Source organism: Pelobates fuscus, chromosome 7 (genome assembly GCF_036172605.1).
Source record: "Pelobates fuscus isolate aPelFus1 chromosome 7, aPelFus1.pri, whole genome shotgun sequence".
Classification (NCBI taxonomy): Eukaryota; Metazoa; Chordata; class Amphibia; order Anura; family Pelobatidae; genus Pelobates; species Pelobates fuscus.
Window position 1 is genome coordinate 47,261,946 of NC_086323.1, and position 27,390 is coordinate 47,289,335.

General features: G+C 40.0%; 2 protein-coding genes across 3 annotated transcripts; one reads left to right on the forward strand and one right to left on the reverse strand.

Moving 5' to 3' along the window:
* Positions 1 to 7,704: 7,704 nt before the first annotated feature.
* On the reverse strand, positions 7,705 to 24,983 carry YIPF1 (Yip1 domain family member 1). Of its 2 annotated transcripts, none has more exons than XM_063428092.1 (10): positions 24,918 to 24,983; positions 22,133 to 22,197; positions 20,092 to 20,249; positions 18,729 to 18,809; positions 18,496 to 18,583; positions 17,358 to 17,474; positions 15,727 to 15,893; positions 12,881 to 13,063; positions 8,954 to 9,049; positions 7,705 to 8,651 (listed from the first exon to the last, which is right to left on the reverse strand). In XM_063428092.1, exons 2-9 carry the CDS (start codon positions 22,161 to 22,163, stop codon positions 8,960 to 8,962), a joined length of 915 nt encoding a protein of 304 aa, XP_063284162.1. In that variant the 5' UTR covers positions 22,164 to 22,197; positions 24,918 to 24,983; the 3' UTR covers positions 7,705 to 8,651; positions 8,954 to 8,959. The 2 variants fall into 2 exon arrangements, with proteins under 2 accessions (XP_063284162.1, XP_063284163.1); XM_063428093.1 differs by having other exon boundaries at positions 24,930 to 24,980.
* Positions 23,395 to 26,312, forward strand: LOC134569131 (histidine-rich protein PFHRP-II-like). The gene is made up of 2 exons (XM_063428039.1): positions 23,395 to 24,181; positions 26,278 to 26,312. Exons 1-2 carry the CDS (start codon positions 23,395 to 23,397, stop codon positions 26,310 to 26,312), a joined length of 822 nt encoding a protein of 273 aa, XP_063284109.1.
* Positions 26,313 to 27,390: the final 1,078 nt, after the last annotated feature.

Below are 27,390 nucleotides of genomic sequence, written 5' to 3' on the forward strand. Positions count from 1 at the left end.
TTAACACCGCAGCCAAATGTACAAGTTGTGAACGAAACAAAATGTAAACAAAACCTGGCATTTGCGCTATATGTCTGTCCAACCGTAATTCACCTCTTTCATATTAAATGCACCCCCCCCCCTTATAATATATCATTTTATTCAGGGGAAACAGGGCTTTCATTTAATATCAAATATTTAGCTATGAAACATAATTTAATATGAAAAACATGGGAGAAAAGATTTTTTTTTATTTTTTTAGTTCTACATGACATTTTAACTGTCAATGTCATAATACTGTTTGCTTTAACTGCAATAAAATACACATATTTGTATTCAGCAAAGTCTCACGTGTAAAACAGTACCCCCTATGTACAGGTTTTATGGTGTTTTGGGAAGTTACAGGGTCAAATATAGCGTGTTACATTTGAAATTGAAATTTGTCAGATTGGTTACGTTGCCTTTGAGACTGTATAGTAGCCCAGGAAATAAATTTACACCCATAATGGCATACCATTTTCAATAGTAGACGACCCAAGGTATTGCAAATGGGGTATGTCCAGTCTTTTTTAGTAGCCATTTGGTCACAAACACTGGCCAAAGTTAGCGTTAGTATTTGTTTGTGTGTGAAAAATGCAAAAAACGCCAATTTTGGCCAGTGTTTGTGACTAAGAGGCTACTAAAAAAGACTGGACATACCCCATTTGCAATACCTTGGGTTGTCTACTATTGCAAATAGTATGTCATCATAGGGGTAATCTTCATTCTTGGGCTACCATAGGGTCATAAAGGCAACGTAAGCAATCTGGCGAATTTTAATGTGAAAAAAATGAAACACAAGCCTTATATTTGACGCTGTAATTTTTGAAAACACCATAAAACCTGTACATGAGGGGTACTGTTGTACTCGGGAGACTTCGCTGAACACAAATATTTGTGTTTCAAAACAGTAAAAAGTATTGCAGCAGTAATATCGTCCGTGTAAGTGCTGTTTGTGCGTGAAAAATGCAAAAAACTTCACTTTTACTGGCGATATCATCGTTGTAATACATTTTACTGTTTTGAAACACTAATATTTGTGTTCAGCGAAGTCTCCCGAGTAAAACAGTACCCCCCATGTACAGGTTTTATGGTGTCTTGGAAAGTTATAGGGTTAAATATAGTGCTAGCAAATTAAATTCCTTATACTTTCGGCATGGGTTGTCAGGCATGTCCCGCTAATTGTAATTAATTAGGATACCCAATTATGTAAAATTATTACATAAATATATGTGTAGAATTAATATATGTATATATATACATATGTGTATATACACGTATATATATATTTTTTTAAATATTTTTATTTATATATAGGTATATATACGTATATATTTATGTATATAGATATATATATTATTTCGTTCTACGTGTATTTTGATATAAATATATATATTAATATCACAATACAGTTAGAACGAAATAAAACACATCTATATATTTTTTAATATTTTATTTTTAATTATTTTTTTTATTTAATTTTTTTACGTATTTACATATTTTTTTTTTATATTATTTATAAATATATATATATATATTTAATCAGTATCAGTCTACGTGTAATTTGATAATATATATATATATATATATATATATATATATATATATTAAAATACACCTAGACGGTGTATGTGTGTGTGTGTATAAAGACCCAGCAGGGTCGAAACGTTGATTTGCTGTACCACAGCGTTGTATTCCTTTTGAATGCAATAAATACTTTTTGCACAATTTACAAGACCTAGTGTGCTCCCTTTACTACCTTTTGATATATATATATATATATATATATATATATATATATATATATATATATATATATATTTTTTTTTACACTTTTAACTTTATTTTATTTCATTTTCAGCCAGCAGGGGGACCAACTGTCATTACAGTTGGTCCCCCTGCTGGCAATGCCTGAGCCAGCTATACCGGCCATGTGATTGTGAGGTCCTCGCAAGGACCTCACTCTCACATGACCGGGAGGGACCGGAGGAGGCAGATCTGCCGCGGGGGGGCTCCCTGGGAGTCCCCCCAACCGCGATCGCCGGCGTGGGACCACCGGCGACCGGGTAAGTTAAAAAAAAACGGCGGGCGTATATTTACGTCCTGCGGCGTTTAGAGCCGCTTTTAAAAGGACGTAAATATACGTCCGCCGGACTTAAGGGGTTAAACAAGTTAAAAAGAAGTTCAAAACACACAAAGATGTGGAAAAGATGGCGCTATGTATTCGTGTATAATTATATAAAGTAGCTGCTAAAAACACTCCGTGGGTACTCCTATAAACCCACCACACATAAAAGATCACCAAAATCAACAATGAAAACCTAAGTTTTCTTGAGTGTAGCGCTGGGTGTAATTAGAAATATAAAAGTGAATAGTGCTCTAATTGCACTTACCCTCTATATCACACTTGTATATATGGAAAAAAAAATATACAAATGATTGTGCAGTATATTAGAGTGAATTGAATTATATAGTGAATTCTGGAGATAGAATTGAATCCACTCACATTTTTTAGAGCCTTTTACAGATGTAAGGCTCTAAACTTCCTGGTGTCTGTCTTTTTTGGGGTAGACCACACGACCCTTCTCTCACGGTGTACGCTTGTGTATTTTCCTCCACATTAGATAGAAAAAGGACACAGGTAATCCAATCTGAACGTAGTATTTCAAATACTATAAATATCAGTGTAAGTAGAATATAGTATTGCTCACCTTGTTTAGAGCCTTTGATACTGGCTCTAAGTATATTAGCCTAGTGTCAATTTGTGGGGTGATACTGCCCCTTTCTGGAATCACTTCAACAGGATGCAGCAGGGTTAGTTGAGTATTAAAATGTAAATTTATTGGGGGGCGGGGCCTGGCAGCAAACATGGCCGGTCGCACGCTTTAGGAGCTCCAGCCAAGTCCGGCACTAAAAAGCCACGATCGGGCGACCCGCAAGTCCCAAAGGCAAACGGTGACCAAAAACGAGCACAGCACGACGAGAGCAACTGAACGATACCGGCCCGGCACCGGTGCGCCACAGATAAAGCCGATCCAGCCATGCGGCCTACATCTAAGCGGAGTCTGGGGACCGGGGGAGATGGCCGACCTCCCGGCTCTGAACGAGCACCCAAGCGTAGACACACTGCAGCCCTGCTACCCCCCCCTCTGGACCGGCGGGGGATATCCCGGTCCTCGCAGGGGTCGACTAGCCCCATGAAACAAACTACCCGAGCGGCACAAGCCCTGCCCGCAAGGGACCACCAGGCCCAAGCTAAAATGGCGGAGCGGAAGCAACGCAGAACAAGGTGCAAGATGCACAAACCTCCCAAACACACTATAGTGTTTTTTGAACAGCTCTGCAAGTACCTTTGGACGAGGTGTAAAGCCAAGAGTCAGCCCTTCCGTCAAGCGGTGAAAGTGGCGGCGAAGTGGATCCGCCCGGCGGTTCGGCGCTGCCTGGGGGGATACCCCACACGTGACCCCAATACAGCATCCCGACAGCTACGAAGACTGCAGACGGCAACACAGGGAACAGACGGCAACACAGGTACCCGCTGGCGACCACGCACGAGAGAGCCCTCCACGAAAGCGGCACCTAATAAGGCTTCATCCAGCCTCCCTCCCAGCACCCAGCACAGCGAGACCCAGCTCCCAGCCGACACAGCCACAAAGCAAGGACCGGAGCGGCAGCAGACACTTCGGACTGGACATGGAGCTGGCCCCTATTGCAGAGAGACTATGCCCAGGGGATCTGATGAGGGCCATCACGCCAGCAATGCCCTCCACGTTTCAGGCGTTGGATGAACATTCAGGACTTACCCGAAGTAACCGTGAGTTCCATATTGCGCAGTGGATGGAACCACGAGATGCTATGCCTCACACATATCATAGCAGTTAAACCCCTACTGTTTGAATGTTCCCACTGGCTCACTTTTAATTAAGCCTTAAATTCTAATTTTAATGTGGCCTCTAGGTTACCCTGCTATAAATGCTGACCTGCCCTCCCTAGGGAGTATTTGGGTTGCCCCAAGACTTTAATCGACCTAAAGCTGATTGTTCCAGTGCAATGCCCTATAAATAGACTTGAAGGCCAGCAGTATACCACACTAAGATTTATTTTTAGTTTTTTTTTTTTTTGTTGTTGTTAATGCGCTACGACGACGTACACTTAACTGACCGGCTTGCTCCAAATCTTAAGCGCAACCAGCATTGTTCCATGCAGGCCTAGCTTAGCCTGTTACAACATGTAAACAAAGTTTAATAGTTTGACACTCTCATTTATTCTTCACAGTCGTAAATATGGCATAAGCGTAAACGTTTGACCTCCCCAGAAATGCAATACCATAGACACGACATAATATTTAACTTAAGCTTAAACGAGCCTAAACCACTTTTAAGCTTGTATGACCTAGCGTTTTAATTCTACCCACTATTGTTAAAAAGCCTGTTACTTTCATGTCAAAACAAAAATGTGCACGCCTCTCATGCCACTGTTAATCCTATGTTTAACTCAAGCACGCTGTTGTGGCGTATGTTTATGCTCTGTAATCACATGCACGCTAAAAATAAAGAATTTAAAAAAAAAAAAAAAAGTAAATTTATTATAAAAGAGAATTTTAAAAATTTTGTATACAATTTTGCTAGAAAACAAAATTAAAATGCCATATGGATAATACAAATAAAAATATAATTATTGCCAAAACGCGTTTCGCCGTCACACGGCTTCCTCAGTCGGCTCCTGCTGAACACAAATATTAGGGTTTCAAAAGAGTAAAATGTATCACAACAATATTATCTGTGAAAGTGCAGTTTGTGTGTGAAAAATGCAAATATCATCGCTGTAATAGGTTTAAACAAGTTAAAAAGAAAGTGCACAATTTAAAGTAATTAAAATGAGAGATATGTGTTACAACACTATTTGTGTTCAGCGAAGTCTACCGAGTAAAACAGTACCCCCCCTCCTCCCCATGTACAGGTTTTAGGGTATCTTGGAAAGTTACAGGGTTAAATATAGTGCTAGCAAATTAAATTCTCTGAACTTTCTGCCTGGGTTATCAGGCAGGTCCCCCAAATGGCAATCAATAAAATTATGTAAAAAAAAAAAAAAAAAAAAAAAAAAGCACGTAAAATTTGAGAGAGATATATAATTTATATATATATATATATATATATATATATATATATATATATATATATATATATATATATACACACACATACATATATACACACATACACACACAGTCTACGTGTATATTTATGAAAATATGGATATATGTATTTCATGCCAAGTGTATGTGGATATAAATATATATTAATATCAAAATACAGTTAGAATAAAATATATATAATAAAAATAAAAAATAAAAACGTATTTTTAAAACTAACTTTTTATCACCAGCAGGGGTGACAAACAGTATGCATAGTTTACTGTGTGAAAACTCAAATTTAAGACTCCATGGGGTTTGCTTTAGTGTACTCTTAAACCTCCACCACACTGCACTAGCCATACCAGCACTGCCAAATAGCCCAACAGACATCTGTACAGTGGAAGAGAACAGTGAGGCAGTAATATTACGTACAGTGTTTTACTAATAATCTAGAATAGGTTGGACCATGTTCTGTTCTTGCACAAGCACATGGAACTGTAGAATACGGTTTGAATAATCGGGTGGTATACTAAGTGAGAAGGAAGTGGTCTTCAGCAACGTATCACATTGCCTCACTTCACACATTTCCAGAACCATCAATACTCAAGCTCTGCATTTACCATCCTAAAGCAAATCCGTTAGGACACGTCATTATGCTCTAACACCGTTAGAGCCCATGCTGTTCAAAACATAATGACGCATCCTAATGGCACAAATGGGTTAAGGTCTGGGGAGTATTTTAAATAGAATTGTTGCTGGTTTACATACCAATGCTAATTCTGCAGACATCAATAATTCTTTATTTGAATGGACAACCAGTGAATATTTTTGCCATTGCTCCCAATGCATTCCTCAGTGACTGGATTACGCTATGAATCCATGCAGCCAACAGTCATTCCTGACGGCACAGAATCCTGTGACATGTCACAGAAAGAGACAGTGCCAAGTAGTAAATGGCATTTCTCTCCATAATTACATAGTCGACAAAGACCATGGATGAAATCATGCAATATGAGGACTCTCTTCTCATGATGTGCTACACAAAACCTATAGAATAATTAACTTGTGCATTCATTTCCATTCCTCCATAATTATGTAAAACACCCATAATCCATGAAAACAGAATTAGTGTAATAGAATTATCCATCGCACAAATCAAGTCAAGCTGGATGCTCCCAGGTAGATGAAGATTTATTTCCAGATGTTACCCCATTTATTTTTTTTCCCTTTATACAACATTTTTTTTAAATTACGATCAGTGTTACACATTACAAAAGGCTCTCACATGCAAACATGTATGTACAATTTACTTCATAAAAGCAACTGAATGTTAAATGTCAGTTACACCAGAACATACATAAATACACGTTTAATCCCTTCACAGCTGAGCACTTTAAAAAAATCTAAATTAAAGTAAAAAGTAAATACAAAAAACAAACAAACAAAAAAAAAAAAACACAGTAGCAAAGCCAGGAGTTATGAAAAGTAATCTGTAGAATTTATTTGGAACTCATGAAATGCGGCTACAACATGAACAAATAACAAAACAAGATCATCATGCATAGATTGCTGTTCAGAATGAACTAAAAATGTAAGTTAGGCACATTCAGAGGCATTTTATATTCATTGATCTACAGAAACATTGTGAGGTACAACCTAAACATTAATTATCGTTCTCCCCCCCACCCCTTCTCATTTTAGGACTGATGGAGTATTAAGGGCACTGTAGTCCTATATGCATACAATGGTGTTGGTCTAGATAGAACAATAATATAATATATGATAAAAGATAATTACTCATGTGAGTGGCGATAGTGAGGAAATGAGCCATAAGAGCAAGCTACAGCCATCAATAAATATTTCAATATTTAAAGGGTCAGTCTACACATTATCACAACTTTGCATATCTGATAAGTTAATTGTAAAGAGAATACCCTACACCACCTCCCAGTGGCTTAAAACGTCAGTGTTTCATAAAAATAAATACATACATGTTGCCCCCTCAAAAAAATAAATAAATGTGTCCAATCCAAGAGCGAGAAACCAATTCATAGACTGAAGCACTATCAGTACACATAACCCTGTTTATTAAACATTGAAGCAGGCAATGAGCAAAACCAATAGCAGCCATCGTACGGTCGCTATCAAACAGCTCTTGGGTGGATGAACTTCTTATCCCATAAATCGCTGCTGGACAGAGGTGAATAGAATAAGAAAATACCTCACAGAGCAGAATGTGACCCTTACAGTTATTGGAGGTCTCTTCTCAGTTAAATGGGGCGTCTGCCTATAGCTGCATGCAGACCTACTAAACAGCACATCTGTGAAGAATTTTAAATGTAACAACTTTTTTTTTTTTTATGTCCCTTTCCCCTATAATTCCTCTTAAAGGTAGTCCAGAACCTTCTTGTAAATAAATCTATCGGCCCATCATAGTTCCATTCTATAAAGCCATATCCAATAACTGTATGCAAGTTCAATAGGCACATTGATAACTAACACCTTGTACAGAAGTGAGGCTATCCAACTATACAGATCAAAATTGCCTATACAAGTTAACAATTGTAATGTGGTCACAGATCTAAATAGTTTTAATAAGATACATATTAAATTTATCACCATTAGTTTGAGTGATCAAACTGTATACAGTAAAAACAAAATTTGGTCCCATATATTTTTGTCTGGCCAGGCTAATTTATAGCATTGGCCACATGGCAAAACAAATTCAGCAATAATGTTAAATAAATGTATGTTTCTGTTTCCTTAGCAGCAGAACATGCTTGTTAAACATAGCAATTTTATTTGGAGGTGCTTAGAACACATTGAGGTCTTAACAGGTCTATTCATTTTCCTTTGTTTCTTAGTCTACAGTATTTATAATAGGTGTTATCGGAGTAAAAGGATCTTTAAGGTAAAGGTCTTGAAAAATTTTGATTTTGATCCTACTTTTAATATTTGATAAGTAAATAATAAAGTTTAAGCGGCAATCACAATCCCTGCTAAATTATATAACTGAATATATATATCTGCAATGGAATCAAGAAGTGAGTCAAACATTTACCATTCAAAGCACATTAGATGCTGAGGCATAAGTAAATAGTGTCTTTGCCACTACAGATGTTGTAAAACTACATATCCCATAATTCTCTTACAGCCATCGTGCTAGCAAAGCATCCAGGAAGATGTAGTCCACGAGATTTGGAATGGGAATGTTGCCTACCCCTGGACTGTTATTTTCAACATGCAAAAGTCCTCCCTTTTCACCGCTTACACTAAGCAATTTAACTGAAGTCCTTTTAAATAATTAAATAAGAATAATAAAAATGGTCCAGTGTCTTAACTTGATCAATATTTTCCCATGAAGTTATGGAACAAAATTAGCTGATCACGTTTCAGAAGTGCAGCTCTCTTTAGCATTCCGTTCACCAGATTCACTGGTCAACTGTGAGGATTAACTTTATGAAACAGAAGATTGACTCTTGAGCCTAATTGTTGGTACCTAAAAAAAACAAAACAAAACAAAAAACAGTAAAAATAAAATAAAATAAAATCGAAATTATCACAAGCAAATGTTACATCTGGGAGATGTGTCATATCCACCATTATGGAAAATGCAGGTACATTATTTTCAAGCCTCTTTATTGGTTACTTTTCCGCTAATAAAAGCTTGAGTAAACTAGTTACATTTGATTGAAGTCAGTCCCAAAACCACCATATAATTATTACAATTAAACATATGTAAATCAGTGTAATTGCAGTTAGTAATTATGATAATAATAGATGGTGTGGTCCAACTATTACCTCCAGTCAGTGAGTTTGTACAGTTCCTTTTGTTGCATTAGGAGACGTTACAGTGCGAACCACATGTTCGTTCTCAGGAGGATCAAAGAAATACTCCTACACAGCCAAATAATTTAAAGGGAAATTTAAAGCATTGAAGAGAAAACACATATTGAATGAAGTACACAATCAGTGGTCACTTTATTAACGGGACTTTCTACCCGCAAAGAAACTACATCTCAATGAATTTGTTTTGACGGCTGGAGTACCAAGGCACTGTATTGCCTTAAAGTATTAAACCATTTTTGAATGGTTTAACACCTAATTTCTCCCTTCTTTGCTCAGTCACCACCATACTGGGCACAGGTGGGAAGCGAGTTCCTTTTAAGTACATGATGGTCAAGCCTTTCAGGACATGTTACATCTTCCTGTTTAAACAAGCAGCCAAACATTTTAGAGCCCTAAACTTATTTTAGTATGCAGTAAACTAAGCAAAATTTTGACTCATGGCAAAACAGCCCGGCCAGGTTTTTGATTTATCATTATGAAATTCTTTAGCAAAAATCTGTCTATATGTATTTCTGAATTATTTGCTATGAAACAGATGGGATCATTTTAATATATTTTCCCTTGGAAGGTTACCCAAGGCCCATTGCCTATACAGGCCTATTAATTCATAGTTTTTCAAGAAGGCAGATCATTTATGTAAAGCTGCATATATATTGTGTTGGAATTTCACTGAATTTCCTTTGCAAATAAAAAGTTTGTTATATTAATGTATGAAAAAAAATTAGTATTTAGACATATGAAGGATTTCTCTGAAAGATTGTCCCAATTATGAATCTAGTAATAAAAAAAATAAAAAAGGGCGTGGCCGAGACACTGAAGGGAGCGGACGCATGTCGGACTAGCTCCCGCTGCAAATTCGGCGAACGCAGACTAAACGGCATTATCTCACCCTTACATCGCCGCAAACCGGGCCCAACAACACCCAAGATGGGCAAAAAGACGAAGAAACTAAGAACCCTCGCGGGAGAGGGCTCCAGGAGTATCTGCGACCTGTTGCAGCAACCGCGGCCTAGACCCAAAATGGCGTCGCCTGCGGACTCGACCAACCCCTCCTCGGATGAGGAAATTCTTGATGCCCCCGATGCCATCCCAAGATCGGAAGGCCCACAGGTATCCTTAATACAGGGTGACCCTCAAGCCCCAGCTACCAAGGGCGATATCCAAGCCCTGCTGAATAACATCAGAACTTTTTTTAATGCAGACCTGGACATCATCAGGGAAGACATCTCCATGATCACGGAGAGAGTGCGAGGTGCAGAGGAGTCTGTTACCGCCATAACCCAACGCCAAACAAGCGAAGCAGAGCAGCTCCTGCAGCTTCAGACCGCACAAAATTCCACCCAACTTCAACTAGAGGCGATGGAAGACACGAGAAGGCGCACAAACCTCAAAATTAGAGGCATCGCAGAATCCATAGATGACCAAGAACTACCGCATTTCATACGCCGACTACTCGCAGCCTTATTGCAACAACGAACTGCTAAGAATATACAAATAGACGGCTGCTATAGACTGGCCACCTCAGCCAGAGCCCCGACAGGGGTACCTCGAGATGTGATGGTGCGTTTCCTCATGCTCCGTGACAAAATGGCGGTCCAACAAGAGACCAGAAACAAAGCGCCTTACCTCTTTGAAGAGATGCAGCTTCACTTCCTACAGGACCTATGCCGCTCCACTCTCACCTGGAGAAGAACCCTCCAACGGGCCACACAGGCACTGAGATCGGCAGGAATAACCTACAAATGGGGACCCTCAAGAACCCTGATAGCCACGAAGGACAGCCGCAACTACACCATCTCCGCGGCGGATGAGACTGCAGCCTTCCTGCAAAAGCTGGGAATAACGCAGCCCGAGACGAGCAGCAAGACAACTATGGACACTTGGGACATTTCTAAGATAGCCCCGTTTACCCCCAGAGCTGGGACTGATACAGGTTGACTCAGCAGGGGACGCTCGGTGGCGAGAGAGTCACAGATCAAAAACCGCAGCGTAAAGTTACACAAATGTTTTGTTATAATAGGCGTTGAACCCTTCAGTTTATTTGTTTGCCCCTAATTACACCAAGCTGGTATTTGTAACACCCTAACCGCCCCCCCCCCCCCCCCGCGCTCAGGGGTTATTGAGCGACACCTTGCTTCACGATACATGTAGTAAAATGTTTGATAATACTTATTGGCCGCCCCTAAGGTTCCCGACTTACATCATAGCATATGCACACATTCAAGGCTTTAAACATCACACACTGGCAGCACATGCACCCCTTCTATGTTGTAGTAGCCTTGTAACATCAACAGAAGTTCTCCGCATATGATTTTAAGGCCGCACACTACCGGCAAACTTCACGCCCGTGTGTTCTTAAACCAGAAGCAACGGCCACCCATGATCATATGCTCTTATATTCTCAACAAGCGTTACAAGCACCATTTCCACTTGTTGCTATAGGCGGCCACACCAGCATAGGTATTCCTTAACCGCTTTCAAAGCGGCACAGCACCAAAGGTATAAACCTTAAACACTCCTAAAATACGTATTATATGATACTGCTACTGTTCTCCCTACTGTCTATTCTAGTAGGCTGCTTATTTTCATGTTTTTGCCTTCTTTTTAAACCATATACCATCAGCACTGTGCTACTTAAATGCCTGTAGATTTAACCATTCTCAACTTATATATGCCTTATATACGCCTAGCGACCCATGTTAACAGCGTATATTTTCCTCAAATGTTATAATTGTAATGTCAGCATGCATAATCCTTTCCAATTTTCCTTAAAAAAAAACCAAAAAACGGTGCAGCTTCTTATAACATGTTACTGGATTTTATACTTGAAATGTTTTGATGAGATGTTTATAACATGTCGTTGTATTGATATGACGCTACTCGCACCACCAAAATAAAGAATAAAAAAAAAAAAAAAAAAAAGGCAATCTGGAGCCCAAGGTAGTAATTTTAAATGTAGATACACAACGTCTAATTCTCAGATCATGAATGCACCGACCTCTGTACTAATTTTTCCACAGAGCATTCCTCTTTCGGGTGAATTTTAATTATTCTCTGGATATGCCTGACATAAATTGACTGCTATTAAAAGGGAGAGTCCTCACACAACCCGCACTTTTAGAACTAATGGCAGAAACACCTCCCTAGCTGTCAGCCGGGGAGGATTTCTTCTCAATTCTATTAGCTCCACAAAGCTAACAGAGGTGGCAGGTGTCTTAGGCACCAGTCGTGTCCCCCATATAGCAGTGTGCACGTCAGACTATAAGGGCAGCCACGATCATGTACACACATGCAATGACGCTTGCCCAACTGGGACTTCTCATCGAGCTGTACTGCATTGGAATTGGAAAGATGAGCATGTGCACTTGCAGCTCAAAAATCAGATTCCTCTCAATATTTGCTATTTCAGAACAACAAGAAATACTAGCAAATGATTAGAGTAAATACTCGTAATAAATAGTAATTGGTTTTAGCAGATGTGCTAATGCACCTTTTTATAACCGATAAACATTGATGACCGATAACCTGCTTGTGGCTCCTCACCTCAAGTATATATTTCAAGTCAGGTCCACATTACATTGGTGTTACATTCATTCTCCATAGACTAGATTTAAAATAAATTGCTAGATGTGTTCAATAAATGATCATCAGTATTGCGCCTTATAAGACGGCATGAAAAGTTAGTAAAGCAGATCTGGTTAATTTACATGGCACCATATGTACCACCAATGGTGCCTCATTGCAAAGAATAAGAGAGCACTTTGAAATGAAGGATTATTAGTGGTCTCAATGTTAGCCTGTTCAGCTCTTCTATATTACATACTTGAGGGGAAGGGTTGAAGAAAAAAAAAATAATTAAAAAAAATAATTATCACTTACCCCAAAACCAACTGCAAGTAAAACATGAAGCACCAGGATGGTTACAAGTGTGGCGATGGCAATTTTGCGGTTATCCTCACGTACAGCAGGCCAGAATGTCAACATGAGGACTGACCCAGAGAGGCATATTGCCAAACTCATCAGGACCCAGCGAAGAATCTCTGAGTGGATTACCCACATCACCTGCACGGGGAAAGAAATATAGAAAAGGGTAAGCAAGAGTGTACTGTACTTATTTGGCAGTATGACAAAAGCAAGAATCACTCAAAGACCTAAAATGGATATAGAAAAAGATTTACCAGATTAAACCAATGCAAAGGTCAGGATGTTATAGACTCAGTCGAAACATAATTGGCCATACATACACCCAAAAAGTCTACTGGAGGAACATTATTCTGTCCATTTAAAGGCTATACTTTTTATAGACAGACAGACACAAAGACAGATGTAGTCAGACAAGGTTATTTACAAACACACACACGCACACTAAAGGCCATACTTGACAGGGGAAAATGTACCAATGAGAAAAGCACCAGCTGGGATATTCAATTATCACTAAGTCTATGTTTTGTTCAGCCTGTATGACCTTGAAAATCTAGACTTGGGAACCTGTCTGTAAAAGCATGGTAAAGCCAGCATAATACACGCATATTTAAAAAAACATATCCTAAACTCTGCAGTTTTGTCATCTGATAAATTGCAGATAATAAAAACAGACTGAACATAGTCATAATACAATGCACGAGATGTGTACGAGTGTGATTATCTTGGGAGATTCTAATATACAATATCTAAACAATGCCGCAGCAGACATGCAATGGCCACAAAACTCCTATAGTGTAACACAATGAAATGTCGCCTTCCTAGCATTCTGTAAAATGCTAGGAAGTACAGAAGAGTTACTACTAGTGATAGAATAATACTATGCTGTCTATTAGTATTGTCTGATAGGATAATATTATGCGGTCTAATAAATCTTCCCCATGAATCTACGGCAATGTCAAAGTGTTCTGTTCTAAAAAGTGGGAGAAGTCGAGCAATCACCATGCCAACAAGTGGATTTGGCACATGCATCCCACTGGCAACTAATTTCTTTACATATTGCACCACTTTTATGAACAAAACGCAAATAAATATAGTTGTTATCCTCTACATCCTACTGCAAATCACACATTCACTACAGTGTGAATTTCAAACTTTAGGCCAAAAACAGCCAAACCGAAAACGTAGACTTAGGGATTTTTCCCCCCAATTTGGCTACTTTGCCCTAAAATGTTATATTTAAAGTTAAAGGACCACTATAGTGGCAGGAAAACACTCGTTTTCCTGGCACTATAGTGCCCTGAGGGTGCTCTGGAAAGGGGAAAAGGGGTAAAACTTACCTTTTTCCAGTGCTGGGCGGGAGCTCTCTGCCTCCGATCCTCCTCCGTTCCGCCCCGTCGGCTGAATGTGCACGCGCGGCAAGAGCTGCGTGCGCATTCAGCCGGTCGCATAGGAAAGCATTTACAATGCTTTCCTATGGACGCTTGCGTGCTCTCAATTTGATTTTCACAGTGAGACTCACGCAAGCGCCTCTAGCGACTGTCAGTGAGACAGCCACTAGAGGATTTGGAGGCTGGATTAACCCTCATTATAAACATAGCAGTTTCTCTGAAACTGCTATGTTTATAAAAAAAAATGGGTTAACCCTAGCTGGACCTGGCACCCAGACCACTTCATTAAGCTGAAGTGGTCTGGGTGCCTAGAGTGGTCCTTTAAGTTAATTCAGCATTCCTGACAGTTCGCTCTGTAGTTAATAACCCAAACAGACTTTGTCTAAACTCACACTGCAGCAAAAGGCAGAGCAGCACCGCAAGACAAGGAAACAGAATGTCTTACATGGGTGCTGCTACTGTGTTTGTATTGTCATGTGAGGTGGGGTGGTGAGTAAACTCGTATGGATATTTTACTAACAGAAGCCCCCAAACCCAGATGTGACATAAAACACTGCTCCCCTAACAGGACACTAGTCACCAGAACGCCTTTAGCTTAATGAAGCAGTTTTGGTGTATAGATCATGCCTGTGCAATCTCACTGCTCTATTCAGATGTTATATCTCTTTGTTAGGCACACCTCCCTGCATGTGACTTACACACCTTCTGTAAAGTGAGATCTAATGTTTACACTTCCTTTATTGCAAATTCTGCTTAATTTAGATTTTCTTAGCTCCTGCTCTGTTAAAAACCTTCTAGACCTTGCAGGAGCCCCCTGTGTGTGATGAAAAACCAATTGACAGAGCAGGAGATAAGTGTATAAAGCAAGTTAATATCTGATTGAAAAAAAGGAAACCATTTTTTATTTTATGCAGGGTGTGTCAGTCACAGCCAGAGGAGGTGTGACTAGGGCTACATGGACAAAATTACTTTACCCCTAAATGGCAGCGGATGATCAGTGAGACTTCAGAGACATGATCGATACAGTTGTTTTGTGGACTATAGTGCCCTATTAAATCCCTGCTAGAGCAAAGCCACACAAGGGAAAGATGGGGAAATATGGACCAAAAAATGCACAGAGCTCACTGGTCCATAATTAAAAACTAAGAACTCGAGTTCAAAGTAAAGGGGAATGTAAAAATGTTTTTAAATATACAAAGTGAAAAAAAAAAGTCTCTAATTCAGCTTTGTTTTCAGTTTGGTTACTTTGGTCTAAAATTTGATTTCCATACAACCCAAACTTCACTAAATAAGTATGTGTGCATATATTATCACACTGAAGGATAGAATAATGTACAAATAAAATGTTCAGTTATGGAGCTGAATGACAGAAAAAGGGTCCTAATAATGTAATCCAATGCACAAGACACTCACAGAAGTGGGGATGTAGATGAAGAGAGAGTATCCATAAACGCACACAATTTCCAGGAACGAGTAGGACACCATGCTCATCACCTTGCTATGTCGCCATGACAGGAAGCCCCAAAGAGCCAGTGGCACCAGCCAGGCATAGGAATAAATTGCAGTGGCAGCAATTGACACTGCAACAAACAAACAGAGACATGCTGCATGACTTGGCACAAAGGAATAGCCAGACACAGGGACACTAGGGTAAACTGGGGACAGCATGTCTTGTGTGTTACTATTGTATCACCATGTGGTGCAGTTTGGAAAAAAAAAAAAAAAAAAAAAGAATCAAATATAATTTAACATACAATACAAACTAAACTCTAGACCAGGCCTGCACAACCTGCGGGCCACCCAGATGTTTTGAAATACAACGCCCATGATTCTTTTAATTAAACAAATAGCCAGGGAATCGTGGGAGTTGTAGTTCAAAACATCTGGGGTTCAGCACATTGTGCAGACCTGCAATTTCAGATTAAATGAATAGTTTGTAGATCTGGGGTGGCTATCACCAGCTGCATGTTCCAGGAATCTTAGCTAGGCTAAAGAAAAAAAAAAAAACCCTAATGGAAAGGTTTAACTTTATTTTTAATTACAAAAGATATTTTAACCTTGTTTAATCTGGGCCTTCACCTCGTCGCTTCTATATTCGGTATGTCAGTTACTTGTTCTACGATATCCCCATTATTAATTGCAAAGCACTGTGGAATATGTTGACACTAAATAAATGATAATACTGTAATCTTTAACAAAAAGGAACACAAATATTAAAAATTAAATAGATGTCATTTTAATCTTAGTGTTCTTTTTTAATGTTGGGCTAAAATAACTTCATATTCACTTAGGCTCCAGACTGTCCTCTCACATGGAGCTGTACTGAGATAACATTGTTTAAAGGGAACCTGACACCACTTACCTCAGCTAACAGAGGTTTGTGTTACACTTCTGCAATAGCCACCTCCGGTCCGCCCTTGCTAGTCCTGCTCTCTCCACTGATTTGCAGTGAAGTGTACCATGATGCCGGAATCTGAACAGAGTGATGTCAGTCACTCCATTCCTATACTGGCAGCGCCAGGTAGTGGTGATATAAGTGGAGAGCAGAAGGACCATCTGTGGGAGGTCTCTTTGGATCTTCTTTACCAATTACTTGGAATAGAGTTTATGTTGAAGAATTGATTACCAGATGGAAGAAAACCCTATATTTAAATAGGATTTTCTCCCAATCAATGCTTTTACTAGTAAAATTGTTGCACAAGGATTCAAATTTCACGCTCTTTAAAAAGAGCCAATGTAGCTCTGGTCATGAAATGTACCATTCACAATACCTCAACAACGTAAATCCATCCGGTTTATAGCCTAAACTAAACAATGTGCCTGTTCTACCATGTACCTCTATGTTTAACTGTTTTAATACGCTGGAGGATTGCCTTTTCTTTGGGGTACCTCACATGCGAATGTTATAAACTTACGCACAACAAAAATAAAGAATAAAAAAAAAAAAAAAAAAAAAAGGAAATGCACCCTTCAATGCAAATACAGCCATTGGTGTCAACAACTAAGCTGGGTAAGAGTGATTAGCAGTCAGTCAGATTACTCACCTTTTCTAAACTCAGGAACGTAGTGATAATGGGACTCTCCTCGATGCAGCAAAAAATTAGACAGATTCCCACTGATGCTCAGTGTGAAAATAAGAGTGGCGCATATCCAAAATGGACCTTACAAAGAAAGAAATATTATATATAAATGATAGGAAAAAAATTAGGTAATCTTGTAGATGCTGTCATTTTCAAAAGTAGCCAATTATTTACTGCTTATGTTGTATGTCAAGGGTGAAATTGGTTTTATGGTGATAATAAGAGGCACAAGCAAGCATTATCTTATTAAGCACGCAATTTTATCCAGTTTCAGGAGTTGAACATCCATGCAATTCAAAGACAAATTAACTCAAGCAAATTCATAAATGTTAGCCTACTAGTTACAATAATATGCACATTATCAGATGTTTTATTAAAAAAGGGACACTATAGTCACCAAAACAACTTTAGCTTAATGAATCAGTATTTGTGTATAGTTCATGCCTCTGAAGTTTCACTACTCAATTCTCTGCCATTTAGGAGTTAAATTACACTTGTGTCTATCCATGCAGCCCTAGCCACACCTCCCCTGGCTGTGACTGACACAGCCTGCAAAAAAAAAAACAACCAAAAATGGTTTCATTTTCAATCTGATGTAACTTACGTTGAAAGATTTTTTTATTTTATTTTTTAATCTCCTGCTCTGTGGATTGAGCTTTAGTTGCATACAGGAGACTGTGGGGTCTAACAAGCTATTAACAGAGCAGGAGATAAGGAATTCTAAATTAAACAGAATTTACAATAAAGAAAGTATAAAAACATTAGATGATTATTTAGAGGAAGTGTTTAGGACGTCTGTGTAAGTCACATGCAGGGAAGTGTGACTATGGCTACATAAACAAAGTGATTCAACTCCTAAATGGCAGAGAATTGAGCAGTGAGAGTGCAGGGGCATGATCTATACACCAAAACGGCTTCATTAAGCTAAAGTTTTTTTGGTGACAATAATTTTCCTTTAAATCTAGATAACTAAAGAAACAGTAGTGGAAAATAGTTTAACGGAGTAATAGCCAAATGTGCAGGATTCAAAAAATACTCTTACAGTACAATGAGACAATAAAAACAAAGTAAATATCTATAAATGCAGAAATTCACAACTCACCATATAGATCTGGATTGCTTCTCACATATAACCTCACAAAGTTTCGACCAGGTATCGGTAAAAGGGAGCCTTTTATCCTATCCAGAACCTGTAGAAAAGTAAAACTAAGCAATTATTACAAAAAAAACAAAAAACTCCCTTACACGCAGAAATATATATTTATATGTACATCTGCCAATGGTCTTGCATTATTGAGAGAGTCACTAAGAATCAGAATAACTGATCTTAATTACCTGGTAAGTGTCTACATCAAAGAATGTTTGGTAATAATCAAATGTCCAGAAAGCAGCCAAACTCTTCTGTCCGGCAAGCAGCTGCAAAAAAGAATTAGTATTAACCTTTAATCGTTTACAGCTTCAGTGGTACGGTTGACAGGTTATTCAAAGAACTATACTGAAAACTACACCGGCTGAGTTCTGAATCGTACGATTGAGATTATTTTGAGCAGTCAATATCCATATCACAAGTTGGTGCACACAATATTGTGTAATATGCACAATATGTAATATTGAGTAATACCGTAACATTTTGTAATAGTGTAAAAAAAAAAAACAAAAAAAAAACACAAACGTCTAGTCTTCCACAAAACATTATAGATATTACAAGTTAAATATAAATTAATGTTTACTATAAAGAGCATATTATAAACACGTATAAACATGCCAATGCAAAATCTAAAAGTATTTCCCATACCATTTCTATAAAGGAACACTAAGCAACTTAACCATCACAACTCTGATAGAGTGGTCCCCAAGATTTAATATCAATCTGTTTATTATAAAACTTGTGCCCTTCCCACCATCAAAGGACCCCCTCCCTTCTTGCTCACATTGATTTTGCATCAGCCCAGGATTCATAGCTAATTAATGTTGCCGAGGATGGGTAAAATTTACATTTATAATGTGGAAGTGGTGTGTAACCAGTGCTCTAGGAATGAGGGCATTACCAAAGCGCTGGAAGAGAACATGCATACACATAATAGAATCACCATTTATTTGTATAAAAGTAAAAAATAACAAAACAAAAAAAAACACAGGATATACAGATAACTAATCACTTCCGATACTGAAGCTATTAATTTAGGTGGAGTGACGATAAGTAACGATAGAAAATAAAAAAAAAAAAACACCCACCACTGTTGCATTTCTGGGAGACTTTAACAGCCAATTTCCCAAGATGTTGTGAAATTGTAAATGCTATGGGTATCATTTACCAACAATTCTACGTTCATGCACACACAAACTGCCACAAGCTGGCTATACCTGCATTGCATGAAACACATCCAAATATAATTAGAGTGTGTTAAACAATAAACGAAAACACAACTAATAACTATCTTTTAACTATTAATATATGACACAACAGCCACCATACCAAAGATTATACAACACTCATCAACCAGAATGCATGAAGTCTATTTTCAGGGATGATTGGCACCAAGTATTATCAGAAAACACAGCAAACAAATAAAAAAATAAAATGACACTTAGAATATAATAAAGTAAGTTCTATTGGTGTATCACAGAGCAAATATTGAAGATATTTTGGGGGTAGAAACCATTTATAAAAATGCAAAATTTTACTTCATGAAATTACCTCTGTTTTATCAGAGTCTTCATTTGCCAACGAGTCATCTTCATCTCTGTGTCGATGTCCTCGCTGGCCCCCACCTGTGTCTTGAGACTCTACAATACTCACAGTAGTAGTGGTGGCATCAGGGTTGGCAGCCAGTAAATTTGCTGCATCATCAAATTCTGATATAACCATAGAAGTGCAAAAAAATAAGAAATATATATTTATTTATTTTTTTAAACCTCCATAGGTGGTCTAACGTCTCACCCACATATATAACTTGCAGAATCATGATCTTTCCTCGTGTTTACGTGCAAACCATTAAATTCAGCTGTATAAGCAAGCAGAATAAAAAATGGTTAAACTATTATTGAGCTTTTGAAAAGTCCAGTTGAGCAGGTTATTTTAGAGATTACACCATCACAACGTTTTACTAATTTGAATTATAGAGATCTAAACATCCAAAAGGCATCATTTAAGCAAAAATACCTGGTATGGAATAATTCAAGAGTTTATCTATAGTCACATTTTAGCAATTTGCATTTCAATTCACTACAATCTGACATTTAGTGCGCAGAAAACAAAATGTGTTCATACAGTTAAACTGTAATAATTAGTAATTGATGGTGATCAAAAGTTACATATTTAGAAGAAGAACCATATACAGAGCAATTATCCTCTGCATCCCCTCTTCAAAAATAAACACAGAAAAGATTTATAGGTTTTTAAAATGTAAATTTGTGTGGTATACTGATATTTTGTACTGCCCCATACAATAAAACAGAAAATTTTAAGAATGTGATCTGTCATAACAGGAAGAAAATGTAACAGGTGTAATGGGGGAGTACATGCAGAGCACCCTAATCTAACGCTGCTCAAAATGTCAATATTTAAAATCACCATGTGTTCATTCTGCAGTTAAGATAATAGGCACATGGACTGCAGATAGAGCATATTGTGGGTTAATAGGGCTGGGTAGAAATTTCCTGGAATAATGCCTGCTAACTTTATTCCCAGCCTTACTCAGAAACACCCAGTTTGGAGCTGGGAGAAAACAACCTTGCCCTTGAAGATGCTGTAGTAAGCAACCATTTGCCATGCTTACACTGATATCGACCTTTTCACGAAGAGTAGGTCTGCATGCACAGATTTGATAATATAAACAGCTACTATTTGTTTAAGAAAAAAAAATAGTCCAAAAAAGGAAAATAGACCAAAAATGAGTTGAGGCTCTTAATCTCAGGCATATCACATTCTTCAGGCCCCAGTAAACTGTTCACAGTTTTACATAACTGCTTTAACTAGCTTAAATATTAGGTATTGGAAAGAGTCAGGTGAAGATGTTAAAGGGAAACTCCAGTGCCAGGAAAACAATCCGTTTTCCTGGCACTGCAGGTCCCCTCTCCCTCCCACCTCCCATCCCAGGTAGCTGAAGGGGTGAAAACCCCTTCAGGTCACTTACCTGAGACCCCGCCAATGTCCCTCGGCAGTGGTTTTGGGTCGGCATCGCTCCTCCCAGTAATCGCGTCAGCCGGTGGGCGAGACTGATCCCCCCCCCCCCGCACGCGCATTAGGTCTTCCCGTAGGAAAGCATTAAAAAAGATTTCCTATGGGGAATTGAGCGACGCTGGAGGTCCTCACACAGCGTGAGGACGTTCAGCGACGCTCTAGCAAAGAAAATCTTTGCTATAAACACGGAAGTGCCCTCTAGTGGCTGTCTAGTAGACAGCCACTAGAGGTGGAGTTAACCCTGCAATGTAATTATTGCATTTTATAAAAAAAAATTCAATAATTACAGTTGCAGGGTTAAGAGTAGTGGGACTTGGCACCCAGACCACTCCAATGAGCAGAAGTGGTCTGTGTGCCTGGAGTGTCCCTTTAAGCAAAGTTTATTGTAATGCTAATTAGTTATAGTGCACTTATTTCTGAATATTGAGAAACTGCAAAACGAAGAATTGGCTGCAAAACTAATCCTATATACATACTGGGTACCCGGCAAAAACAAGTTAAGAAAGCACTGGCTTACGCAGTTATTTATAAAAAGATTATTTACATTGCTCCTCACCTTGGAATTGTAGGTCATCTATCCTCGCCATTCACTCTGTGTTAAAATTTCTTCTAGCACAATACCTATTATACAAAATCATATGGCAACATGTCAGAGGTATTACAGTGTAAGTTGCAATACGCACGCTATAAAGTTCCAGTTGTGTATTATGTCTATAAAATTAATCCAAATTTCAGGCCAACCAATCTACCATCTATTAAAAAGTAAACCCCAAGTTGAACACCAATACATTGCACCCAACATGGTTTACTCTGACTAAATAGTCAATACTCTAATATCAATGTAAAACACATCATTTTTACTCAATTTAGAAGTAATGCATAACCATACAGGATACTTCTTACATGCTCTTTTTTTTTTTCACACAAAAAGTGCTGATTTCAGTAGAAATTGGCACTTTTATAGAATTAACCTTGTTAACCCCTTGGGGGAGGTCTGTTAATCATACAACAGATCTTGTTACTTCCTGGTTTGTTTAGCTCAGTGGAAGTAAATTCAAAAGGCAGCATTTGCCCTGAGCACCTGCCTTGCAAAGACTTCTCATTGAGCTGCACTGGAAAGTCTGTGATTGGACTGACACAAAGGCTGGTCAGGGCTAGAAGGGGAGGGCTTGTAAAGGCTTCAGACAAGAGAACTGAAGCTTTTGCAAGCAGTTTTTAGATATAACCCAATGGAGAAAAAAAAATGCATAATTAACCGGTGCATGCTTTAATTTGGGAATATATCTACTAAACAGGAATTTTAATTAAATATGTTTTTTTCCCCCAGTTAATGCAGTGTTCCTTTAGGGATCTAAAAACCAGTGGAGGCAGATTGTTAGAGCCCAGCTGTGGTAGAACGTCAACACCAATGATCCTCTGCCAGCCTTTGACCATTCCCAAAACTAAAAAAAAATAAAAAAAGGGAAGAGTTTCCTCCATTGCCTCTAGATAACACAATTGGAAGCGGAGCACCTGTGATATATTTGGAGAAACTTGCTCCTGGGGTCTTAAACCCCCTCACTACCCAAACCCCTCCCCTCCCCTCCCTCCACCCGGCCCAAAAATCAGTGAACCCAACTGCCTACCATTTAAATAACACAGATAACAGGATACCATGCCCTTCCTCCCCCCCCCCCCCCCCTACTGGAAGCTCTACATGTACAGCCCTGCTCTGTGTACACACCATGCCGCTCTGCAGGCACAGCCCTGCTCTGTTTACACACCATGCAGATCTGCATGCACAGCCCTGCTCTGCACGTACAGCCCTGCGTACACACCATGCAGCTCTGCATGCACAGCCCTGCTCTGTGTACACACCATGCAGCTCTGCATGCACACCATGCAGCTCTGCGTGCACACCATGCAGCTCTGCGTGCACACCATGCAGCTCTGCGTGCACACCATGCAGCTCTGCGTGCACACCATGCAGCTCTGCGTGCACACCATGCAGCTCTGCGTGCACACCATGCAGCTCTGCGTGCACACCATGCAGCTCTGCGTGCACACCATGCAGCTCTGCGTGCACACCATGCAGCTCTGCGTGCACACCATGCAGCTCTGCGTGCACACCATGCAGCTCTGCGTGCACACCATGCAGCTCTGCGTGCACACCATGCAGCTCTGCGTGCACACCATGCAGCTCTGCGTGCACACCATGCAGCTCTGCGTGCACACCATGCAGCTCTGCGTGCACACCATGCAGCTCTGCGTGCACACCATGCAGCTCTGCGTGCACACCATGCAGCTCTGCGTGCACACCATGCAGCTCTGCGTGCACACCATGCAGCTCTGCGTGCACACCATGCAGCTCTGCGTGCACACCATGCAGCTCTGCGTGCACACCATGCAGCTCTGCGTGCACACCATGCAGCTCTGCGTGCACACCATGCAGCTCTGCGTGCACACCATGCAGCTCTGCGTGCACACCATGCAGCTCTGCGTGCACACCATGCAGCTCTGCGTGCACACCATGCAGCTCTGCGTGCACACCATGCAGCTCTGCGTGCACACCATGCAGCTCTGCGTGCACACCATGCAGCTCTGCGTGCACACCATGCAGCTCTGCGTACACACCATGCAGCTCTGCGTACACACCATGCAGCTCTGTGTACACACCATGCCGCTCTGCACGCACAGCCCTGCTCTGTGTACACACCATGCAGCTCTGCACGCACAGCCCTGCTCTGTGTACACACCATGCAGCACTGCTCTGTGTACACACCATGCAGCACTGCTCTGTGTACACACCATGCAGCACTGCTCTGTGTACACACCATGCAGCACTGCTCTGTGTACACACCATGCAGCACTGCTCTGTGTACACACCATGCAGCACTGCTCTGTGTACACACCATGCAGCACTGCTCTGTGTACACACCATGCAGCACTGCTCTGTGTACACACCATGCAGCACTGCTCTGTGTACACACCATGCAGCACTGCTCTGTGTACACACCATGCAGCACTGCTCTGTGTACACACCATGCAGCACTGCTCTGTGTACACACCATGCAGCACTGCTCTGTGTACACACCATGCAGCACTGCTCTGTGTACACACCATGCAGCACTGCTCTGTGTACACACCATGCAGCACTGCTCTGTGTACACACCATGCAGCTCTGCATGCACAGCCCTGCTCTGCGTACACACCATGCAGCTCTACATGGACAGCCCTGCGTACACACCATGCAGCTCTACATGGACAGCCCTGCGTACACACCATGCAGCTCTGCATGCACAGCCCTGCTCTGCGTACACACCATGCAGCTCTGCATGCACAGCCCTGCTCTGCGTACACACCATGCAGCTCACCTTCCAGGCACAGGGGAGGTGACGTGACACAGGCGTTGTTGCCGGAAGTCTTCCCGGAGATGATCATGTGACGGTCCATCAGCCAATCACAGCGTTCGAATCATTGTCTCGCTGCTCTACCCACGTGTTGCCCTGCCATACAGCTCAGTGATGCTGGCTGATTGTCACTTCCGCCCTAAGGGGACCATAGCCACAACAGCTGGAGTGACAGAGATTATTACCCTGGGATTTTTTTTATTTTTATTTTTTTTAACTCATAATTTAATTATATCCAACTGAAGTCCAGGCTGCTTAATGGTTGCAATTTATAGGCTATAACTTTAATTATGTAATATCGCACTCTATAATTCTGTTTTATATATATATATATATATAAACGTGATCTTCAGTGTAATAGTCCAAATATCCTTCAAATTCCTGATGTTTATAGTATCTGTCCTGTTGTTACTCCTGCCTTATGAATTTGTATGGCTTATTTTATATCTATGGTACCTAGCTTGTATGTTATGCCTCTTCCTTGATAAAACCATTATATTTTTATGTTGTTCGTGGTTCCACTGCAGGCACTTTTTAATGCACAATAATAACAACAATGTCAAACACTAAAATGCAGAAGGGAGTGGGGGTGCATTTTTTTCAGGGAACACTTGCCCTTGTCCATAATTCAATTGTAAAATTATTTTATTTTTTTGTGATCCAGGTTTTGGTGTCTGTTTAATTTGCCTATGGCAGTCAGGAGGATAAGTAGGCAGGGACTCAATGTCGATTTTCTCAAAACATCAATAATATATGTTTCCCTAGAAGAAATATTGGATCTCACTGAGTGATTCACAGAAACTGAGAATACAAAGTGAATATTAAACCGAAGGTAAAAATAGCCAAACACAAAACATTCCCTAAGTCAACTATGCTTCCCCTTTGCTTTCTTTGGTCTAAAATGTAAAATTCATATTAGTGAACAACACTGCAATACTTTAAAATCGATAGCTCAACAAAAATACAAGTTTGCACCCTCTATTAGTAAGCTATGACATGTTGCAGATTCTTTTCTGATCGTTTCCTGATATACAATTACCTTTTTCTGCTGTACCATTTTGTGTCTATATATTTCAGTAGCATTTAAAATACTATGACTTGTGTGTGAGAGCGTGTTTCATAATCAGGTTGTTATTCTCTCCCAAGTCTTATGACATTTTGTCTGTCTCCTGGTTTTATTTATTAACATTGCACAAATTACCTAAATTCTTAGAAATTACAAACTGTTCCTATTGGCAAAACTTTACAAAGGACTGTACGCCAAAGGATAGTCTAATATCCTTTTATCTAATATCTTCTCTTGTTACTCCAGGCATTCACACCTGTTTTCGAATACTTTTTCTGTAATTAATCATCATGATCTGCAACCACTAACCCGTTCACACGTGCTTTACTTTACAACATAGTTATCCAGGTTCATTAAAGGACCACTCTAGGCACCCAGACCACTTCAGCTTAATGAAGTGGTCTGGGTGCCAGGTCCCCCTAGGATTGGCCCTTTTTTTTGTTATAAACATAGCATTTTCAGAGAAACTGCTATGTTTATAATAGGGTTAATCCAGCCTCCAAATCCTCTAGTGGCTGTCTCACTGAAAATCACAGTGAGAGCACGCAAGCGTCCATAGGAAAGCATTGCAAATGCTTTCCTATGAGACCGGCTGAATGCGCGCGCAGCTCTTGCTGCGCATGCGCATTCAGCCGAAAGGGAGGATCGAAGGCGGAGAAGAGGAGGAGAGCTCCCTGCCCGGCGCTGGAATAAAGGTAAGTTTTAACCCTTTACTCTCCCCAGAGCCCGGCGGGAGGGGGTCCCTGAGGTTGGGGGCACCCTCAGGGCACTATAGTGCCAGGAAAATGAGTATGTTTTCCTGGCACTATAGTGGTCCTTTAAATATTCCCTTACTACTTCGTTTACCTCTTCATAACCTATGCGAATGCTACCCGCTGGGGCCATCGTCTTCATACTCTCAAGCAATTTCTTGTTTGAACTCCCATTGTAACATTTAGGTTGTAAGCTCACTAGCTGTGTTCCTAGTCGTAGTTGTCCTCTGTTTATTCTGTGCTGTATATTGTACTCGGTACGTTCCATTATTTGTATAGTGCCATAGTGTGTGCTGGCATGCTCTGCCAATGAATGCTGACCAAAGATAGATGACATTGACATTACTAATGCGGAAGTGGAGCATCCATGGTTTGCGCCAAACTGCATTAAGAGCCAGGGATGGTGCCAGCGGAAAGGGCAGCAGGCTGTAGTTGTTATGGTGCTTACGGTATTCCTTTAAGATTATTTATTTCAAGTGGAACTGTTACTTCTCTGGTATTGCATTGTTCAATTTCAGAACGCATGGAAATCAGGCTGCGGTTATCAATTTTCACCATATTGTGCATGTTGTATGAGCACACCACACGCAATACATGGACTGACCTC